The sequence below is a fragment of the Penaeus chinensis genome, chromosome 31, assembly GCF_019202785.1.
Source record: "Penaeus chinensis breed Huanghai No. 1 chromosome 31, ASM1920278v2, whole genome shotgun sequence".
Lineage (NCBI taxonomy): Eukaryota > Metazoa > Arthropoda > Malacostraca > Decapoda > Penaeidae > Penaeus > Penaeus chinensis.
In genome coordinates this window covers 10,533,378-10,541,350 of record NC_061849.1, presented here as the reverse complement: position 1 = coordinate 10,541,350, position 7,973 = coordinate 10,533,378, and the positions used below count along the sequence as shown (strand labels likewise).

At 38.8% G+C, this 7,973-nt stretch overlaps 1 protein-coding gene across 2 annotated transcripts; it reads left to right on the top strand.

Moving 5' to 3' along the window:
• The first annotated feature begins 431 nt into the window (after positions 1–431).
• On the top strand, positions 432–7,513 carry LOC125042256 (cytochrome P450 6k1-like). Of its 2 annotated transcripts, none has more exons than XM_047637799.1 (7): positions 432–553; positions 1,824–2,007; positions 2,345–3,035; positions 3,475–3,693; positions 3,797–3,857; positions 5,828–6,018; positions 7,007–7,513. In XM_047637799.1, the coding sequence occupies exons 2-7, from the start codon at positions 1,831–1,833 to the stop codon at positions 7,174–7,176; spliced, it is 1,509 nt and encodes a 502-aa protein (XP_047493755.1). In that variant the 5' UTR covers positions 432–553; positions 1,824–1,830; the 3' UTR covers positions 7,177–7,513. The 2 variants fall into 2 exon arrangements, with proteins under 2 accessions (XP_047493755.1, XP_047493754.1); XM_047637798.1 differs by lacking the exon at positions 432–553 and adding an exon at positions 1,236–1,386.
• The last annotated feature ends 460 nt before the right edge of the window (positions 7,514–7,973 follow it).

Sequence of the window (7,973 nt, the reverse complement as noted above, 5' to 3'; positions counted from 1 at the left end):
TTATCATCGAGCTTCATATATATCTTATTACTGTATATTTATGTACAGTAATACTAGATGTACCTCTTAACAAAAAGAGAAGATGCTTGCTTCCAAACATGTGTGTCGTGATCACATCAGTATCACCAGTTCCACGGTACTCGTAAAAAACGGTAAAAAAAATTATATATAGAAATTTAAAATACACCATAACATTTAGTCCATATAGACTTGTCATAAATCCAGTACAATTATATTTAGAGACTATATGGGTATTAAGCGCAAAATGTCACCTCAACCCAGTTCCGCCGAGATGTTGACCCGGCCAAGGCAAACACTCATCTGCCCGTCTGGGTAGTGATGAACTCCCGGCATCTGAGAAAGCACCAATGACGTCATCCTGCGGAAGCGTACACACCAAAAATGACAAGACTTCTTTGAATGACCTTGATATTACAGCCTTGATATTTCCACTGTCTCACGATACTAGTCGCTGGTCTTCACTGGCAACACCTGTCGCGATCAAGGATATATACCACCCGTTCAACCCTACAGTATAATCCAACATGGCAAGGTAACATTTGAAAATATCCACTGATTCATCTGTTAAAGGGTCTTAAATATCTGAAATGGATAAAACAGTACCATGCCGCCCGCTTGCCTTTTGTGGGCCATTGGTAACTCGTTTGTGTGTAAACTGGGGAAAATTCTTTATGGTACAATTTTCAGGCATTTCAGAATTTATGTTCACCTCTCCAGGTTCCAGTTACGTGTGAGATCATAGCAAGAGGTATTCGCAGTATCCAGACTTTATGTTACATATTCACCTCTTGCTGGTCGTTGGTATCGTGATCCAGAGGAATTTAGAGATGTTATCCTCACAAAATATCTAATAATAATAACATGTTTTTCCTTAGGAACTCTTTAGCTAGAAGCATTCTTAATCTTCGTCTAAATAATGTATATTCTAGAATTAACTCTCCTGTGTATATATAATACACACACACACACACACACACACACACACACACACACACACACACACACACACACACACACACACACACACACACACACACACACACACACGCAAAGATTAAAAAGAACACAAATGTCATAATATGATTCGCAAAATACGTCTGGCAGCGGTGGTTATGCTTCACTCCACAGTTCCCTATGGAATTAAATCTCTTTCTTTTCCGCTATTTTGTGGTTGGTATAAAATCTACTCACTATTTCTATGACTTTTAGACCGCCATCCAAGCTCTTGATACATTAATATACTTCTTATTCACAATTACAACGTACGACAACCTGATCCGGCTGAAAGATGAAAAGTTCGATAAAATTATTACAAGCAAGAGGTTGTACAGTCTAAACTTTGCTACACTTAACAAACAGTGTGAGGTAAGAGCAAGTGAAATGCTGTATTTAGAAGGATTTTTATGTTATTTTTTCATCGTCATTATTGCTGCTTTGTTATTATTGTTTAATTTCACACATCAAATCCTTATGGTGATGTTATATATGTTCTTGTTAGTTATTGTTATGATCCGAGTTCCAAAAGAAGTGAAAATTCATATGTTGCATGTTTGGTGCTGTGATGTGTTGATGGTTTTATCATTATCGCCAACATCATCATCATTTTCACTATCAGGAAAGTATTAGGACTACTATCGATGTCCAAGTGTAGTCAGTAGTCTTAGTCAGAGAACCAGCAAAATGAGTACAGTGCGAGTGGGTATATTTTCCCGTCTTGTGCAACTTCCCGCTGCTGGGCTAGTCAGAATTTATGCATGGGTGTGTTTAAATGTCATAAAGTTTAATGGAGCGTGGCATCGCAGGTAAAGCATGATCACGTGGGCGCTGCTGGCGGTGCTGGTGGTGACGGCGTTGCTGTACTCCCGATGGCGTCACAGCTACTGGTCCTCGAGGGGCGTGCCGACAGCACCCGGCTCCATCCCCTTCTTTGGACACACGTTCAAGTTTCTCTCCAGGAGCAAGTACCGGTGGCTGGTTGTTGACGAGGTGAGTTCCTCTTCTGCACCTGAAAGGCGGTCGTAAACAAGCTCTTGGTGACGTAGGCGGTCTCCATGAGTGAAAATAGGGTAGAAAACAGCAGTAGAATCACAAAGTTTGAAACCTCTGAATTATTAATTATATGATTTGTAAGGGTTTACCATCAGGCATCCACGTGTATGAATATAGTGTTGCTTAAGAAATAAGCCTGTCAAAAATTGGATGAAAATATAGGACTATTAGATATAAAGTAAAATAACAGAACCATGACCATTGCCATACTAATGAGTTCATGCGTCTGAAATTCTGAACATAATCTCTTGACATTATTTCATGTCTATTTCAGATGTACTATAATCATAGAGGCTCATTGTTCTGTGGCTTGTATGAGCTCTTCCGGCCATCTCTTCTGCTTGGTGATCCTGATTTGCTAAAGGCTGTTCTGATTAAGGATTTCGACCATTTCGCTAATCGGCGGTCTTTTAAGTCGACTAATCCCAAAGATAAAATTGTTAACGAAATGATAACCTCGGCCACAGGTGAACACTGGAAGGGCATTCGGTCAGTTCTATCTACTAGTTTCACGTCAGGGCGGATGAAGGGCATGTTCCCTTTAATAGAAGCCAAGGCCCAAGGTTTGATTGATTACCTCTACAGACAGCTGAAAAAGGACCCAGTAGTACGCATGAAGCACAGTTTTGGTATGTACACGTTGGAGGTCATATCATCATGTGCCTTTGGCTTGGAGACAAATTCATTTGAGGGAGACGATAGCATCTTTGCCCAAAAAGCCTTAGAACTGTTTATAATTAAGCCTCTGAGGCATATGCAAATAATGTTCCTAATTACGTTTCCCAAGCTCGCAACACTTCTAAATATTCAGTTATCACATGAAAACATGGAATTTTTCACTGATGTTGTAATTGAGACAATGAAGCAGAGAAAGGCAGGTGCGAAGAGAGGAGACTTCTTAGACATAATGCTTGAGGCCAGAGAAGATCAAGATCAAAGTACTGACAAAAAGAAACCCAAGTATCGTAAGTGCATTCGCTGCCTCTTTTGGATGATATCTAGGGATTGTGTGTAAAATTTGGATTAATCGTGTACATTATTGTGTATCTCATTTCTATTGTGTCTGTGTCACTGAAGAAACACATAGCAATGCTGTGAATGTGCCAGTGCAGCAGAGTAAACTGAATCGATAAATTCATTCGTACTGCACAGTAATATGAGACTGAATGCACATCTTATAATATCTATAACTGTGCCGTTGCATTCATATACTTAATAACTTTGGTAACTGAATACATATCCTGAAATATCTATAACTATGTCTTTCATGTACTTAATCTTTGTGGTCCTATTATACGACTGAGTAAGATTATATATATATGTACATGTAAACGTGTGTGGGTATATATATATATATATATATATATATATATATATATATATATATATATATAAATCCTACAGCTTTGAGTGACGACACCATCATAGCATCTTCAGTCCTCTTCATAATTGCCGGGTACGACACCACAGCCAACACCCTCGGCATTGCATCCTTCCTCTTAGCTAAACACACCAAGGAGCAGGAACTTCTTCGAGAGGAGCTGAGGAAGCTGATTGCAGAGCACGGGTCTCTCACATACCAGGCGATTATAGAAGCCAAGTACCTGGAGGGCTGTGTATCAGGTAAGAGAAAGCCCACTGCTTGACGGAATGAGGACAGTAATTAATTTACGTTGATAGATGAACACGTGAATTCGTATGGAGAAGATCTCTTGTTTTTTTTCAGAGACCTTGAGAATGTACCCGCCTGTTCCTATAAATGTAAGAAGCTGCACTATGGATTATAAGTAAGTTAACAATTTACTTGAAGTTGTTGCACTAAGAATTTTAAGTTAATATACTATTGAATAACTATGGTGGCTTCAAAATTGTTTCTTTCATATTAGGCCTAATATATGCATTTAATTTTTAAAAACCAGATTGATATTTCTTCATACTATATTTCATAACTGCTCGTAATCTAAAATTTGACTTCCGACACTATTAGACAATCAATATTAGCTGGTAGGGTATTTCATCGAACAGGTTCTAATAGTTTGGTTGTTAAAAATTATGCATTTCAGAGATACATTTTTCGATGCCTTGCAATGGGCTAAAGATCCCATCTAAAGATCTGATTTAAATATGTGCGAAATTTTCAATCTCTCTGAAGCCGTGACTGATTAGGACTCCGGCTATTCCTAGCATACAGGTTAAGGTGCTGACATTTACAATCTGTAGGTCGAGGTTACACATCGATTCTTGAATAATCAATAATGGATTCAGTTTTAGGCAAGTTTAGGTGTTGCATACTGTAGGCTAACAAGCGCAGGGCCTTGTTTTTTGTCCAGACCTGGCTATTGGTCAGGATTAGCATGCAGAACCATAAGTATTCAGTGATAAAACCGATAAGCAGTAACTAGTAGTCAATAAATTCACCTTTACTTTCATTAAGATAATTCCAGCCAAAAGTCCATTCTCTGCAAGGAGTGAATATAGAGTATTGGCAGTTGTAGTTGCTGCAATAGAGGCTTTAGGTGCTAGCTGGGAAATCTGATAGGTAGGCAAGTGGAAACATGTCCTGACATGTTTGTATGTCACCGTTTTCCTGGCTCCCTTTGTCTTGTTTTAGCATGTGATAGTACCAGTCTCTGGTTTTGCTCTGTGATTGGAATCGGTGACTTACCGGAGGGATGACGGTTCTGTGTTTTTACTCGGAAACTGGGCCAGTAGGCGACAGAGGGTCAAGAGTAACTGTTGCAAATATAATCAGATAATACGAAGCTGCAGATGGATGCTGTGGATCTCTTGCGACTGAAAAAACAACAGCCCGTGTGTGCTACTTCCTACACGAAGATCCAACCATTGCTCTTTAGTTTTTATCCTTAGAGCCTGGCTTCAGCTACGGGAGTGCACTTGACATTGTGCATGAAGAATTAGGGCTGAGGAGGGCTAGCTCAAATTGAGCCAAATGTCCAAAACGGTTCTTGGATGTGCCTTATAAGATGAGTGCTAAATATCCATCTTCACCAACAAGGACAGTCAGTCCAACAGGGAGAGATTAAACGATGAGTTCTATCCAGAAATATTGAACTCCAATTCTTGCAATTGGATATGTCTTCACCGTCTTCTATTATGAAGGACATGGTGCTCCAACAGTCCACTATTACTGCTCAGCACTGCATTGGTCAGGTCCTTCCACAAATTCTGGAACAGTCCAACACCCAGCTATATCCAACCGCGCCTTCTGGTGCATCATGGCAATGCTGCACCTCACAAGTCTCACCTCATAATGTAGTTCCTGGAAAAACAAGGGTACTGCACAAGGGTACATCCCCCCTACTCACCCATATTCGCCCTCTGCAGTTTCATAGTTGTTCCCTATAATTGAGGCTAGGTTTGCTAGGAAGCAACTTCATCACAAATGAAGTGGTGAAAACCGATGAAACGATGCATAGAAGTGGGAAGGAAGTATTGTAAATGATTCCTCCTGTTTAAAAACATGTATTCATTGTCTATACTTCCTAATCACCCCTCGTAAATAAATGTTCAGAACATTTGAACCCGTCACCAACAGAATGCTAGATTCACCAACGGCAAGACCACTCTGACCATTTCTTGAAGAGTTGATTAGATGACACATTGCAGTTGCATCTGCATCCAATGAAGAAATGAAACTGATATAAACTAGTTACATGTGATACAACTAACTACATAATGAGGAATCCCGAGAATGTTTCAAGATCAGGGCAATAATATTTAATTTCTTTAATGGCAGCCTTCCAGGAACAGACCTTGTCATCCACAAAGGACAATCGATATTAATCCCTGTCTGGAGCCTCCACCACGATCAGAAGTACTGGCCAGACCCTGAGAAGTTCGACCCAACGCGCTTCTTTCCTGAGAATAAGGACAGGATTGTGAGTGGGACTTACCTTCCCTTTGGCCTCGGTCCCAGGAACTGCATAGGTAAGGGATCTTTAAATTCACTATGCTAGGCTTCATATGAAGTACTGTCAACCATCTCTCATTAAGTCTGTCATTCAAAATATAGGTGTGTATTCATAACCTTCCGAAGGAAAAGAAACAAGCAATTGTTAATGAGTGCAGGATAACTGTTTATTTGTAATGGTTGGACTGCAGTTCATCTAAGTAGCATCCCAAAACACTTAGCACTTTGATACATTGTTTCAAATTGTATCACGGTTCGTACAAAATACGATATTATCGAAGTTTGTCCTGTCATACAAAGTTTTTAAAAGATAAGTTATTTTTATTACTCTTACATAAAGAAGTCAATAGAAAACCATCAAAGTATTTAATATGCTGGTATGAGTTTTAATTACAAGCAAAACATTGTCGGAGCTTCAAATAAAATGAAAACAGTACCTGACTACTCTGCCACTTATATTGTTTTTACAAACCACTCTTTGCTTCGCAAGGCGTTGGAAAATTTAAATGTATTCCTCAGATTCAGTCAAACAAAAATTTCATTACAAACATTGTTCTTCATATGAAAAGTGAAAGTTGCATAAGATTCTGCATCTTATCGTATCTACCGTGAGTGGGTAATTTCAATGACCACAGGCATTTACTTGACATTATGATTAAATTATATCAACAAATCAAGATACACAGCCTTTTCTTTGTTATTTTTGAACCTGTAAGGTTATATCATAGAGGTACAGAATGATTTTGAAGACATCCATCCCACCGAATTCAATACCACGTTGTATGACTCGGACACGTTGGAAATTCTTCCCATGTTTTAGCACCCATCATGACTGACTTCAAATCTTACACATGTAGATTAAACATGAATCTGATACACTGCTAAAAGGCGCAGAAACATTTTATGCACCTATACAATAAAAACGTTTTATCAAGAAACTTATGATGAAGTATACACCCATAGTATTATTGTACAAGCATCGACTTCCTTCTCCCTCTGTACCAGCCATGCGGTTTGCTCAGATGGAGGCAAAGCTGGCCCTGGCGAGGACCGTGCTGGAGTTCGAGCTGAGGTGCGCCCCCGGCCACGAAGAGCTGGAGATGAGCTTCACCCCCGGGATTATGCGGCCGAAGGAGGACGTGTTTGTCACCCTAACGCCCGTTGCCAAAGAATGAAAGTGGGACTACTAGGTTAATTTTCCACTTGTCATGTTTAATAATATGAAATGTATTCACAGGTGTGCTAATGCTTTGATTGTGATATAGGATCATATATACTGCAAACCAGAAGTAGACTTTGTATAGTAATTGTAGATACTTTGTAAACAAAACAACTTGTATTTCACTCACCATTGACAGAGATGACATTTAACTACACTGTGTTTAGAATAGAGTATTACAGTTATAATTGTTTTTCATTCTGTTATTTTCTTTGGTTATTAAAATGGCAAAACAATAGCAATTCACCGAATCTTTGTGCTAAGTATGTATAAATAAAGGTATATGGACAACATATGTGAGTGTGTGTGTGTATTTATATGGATACATTTATACATATATATATATATATATATATATATATATATATATATATATGCATGTTGTTTGCCATCTTCCATTTGAATGATTAATAAAGGTGTAACATAGACCAAGACAATAATGTGTTAAACAACCGTCGCTGTCAGCCTGTTCACTAAAATGAAATTCTCCACTTCTCCCCGCCGACAGACAAGCACGGCAACGCACTGACCAACACGTTTATATACCCGACTAGGAAGCAAGGGTCACTACTGTCATATATATATATATATATATATATATATATATATGTAACAGAAATAAATACTGGTATTTAACACCAGTATGCCTAGAAAAATCTGGATATTCTAACATTAAGTGGGATTTGATTATGCCGTTGCTTTACACGGATTGAATTATGAAATATATTCCCTTGAGGAAGTACTATGAGGAAC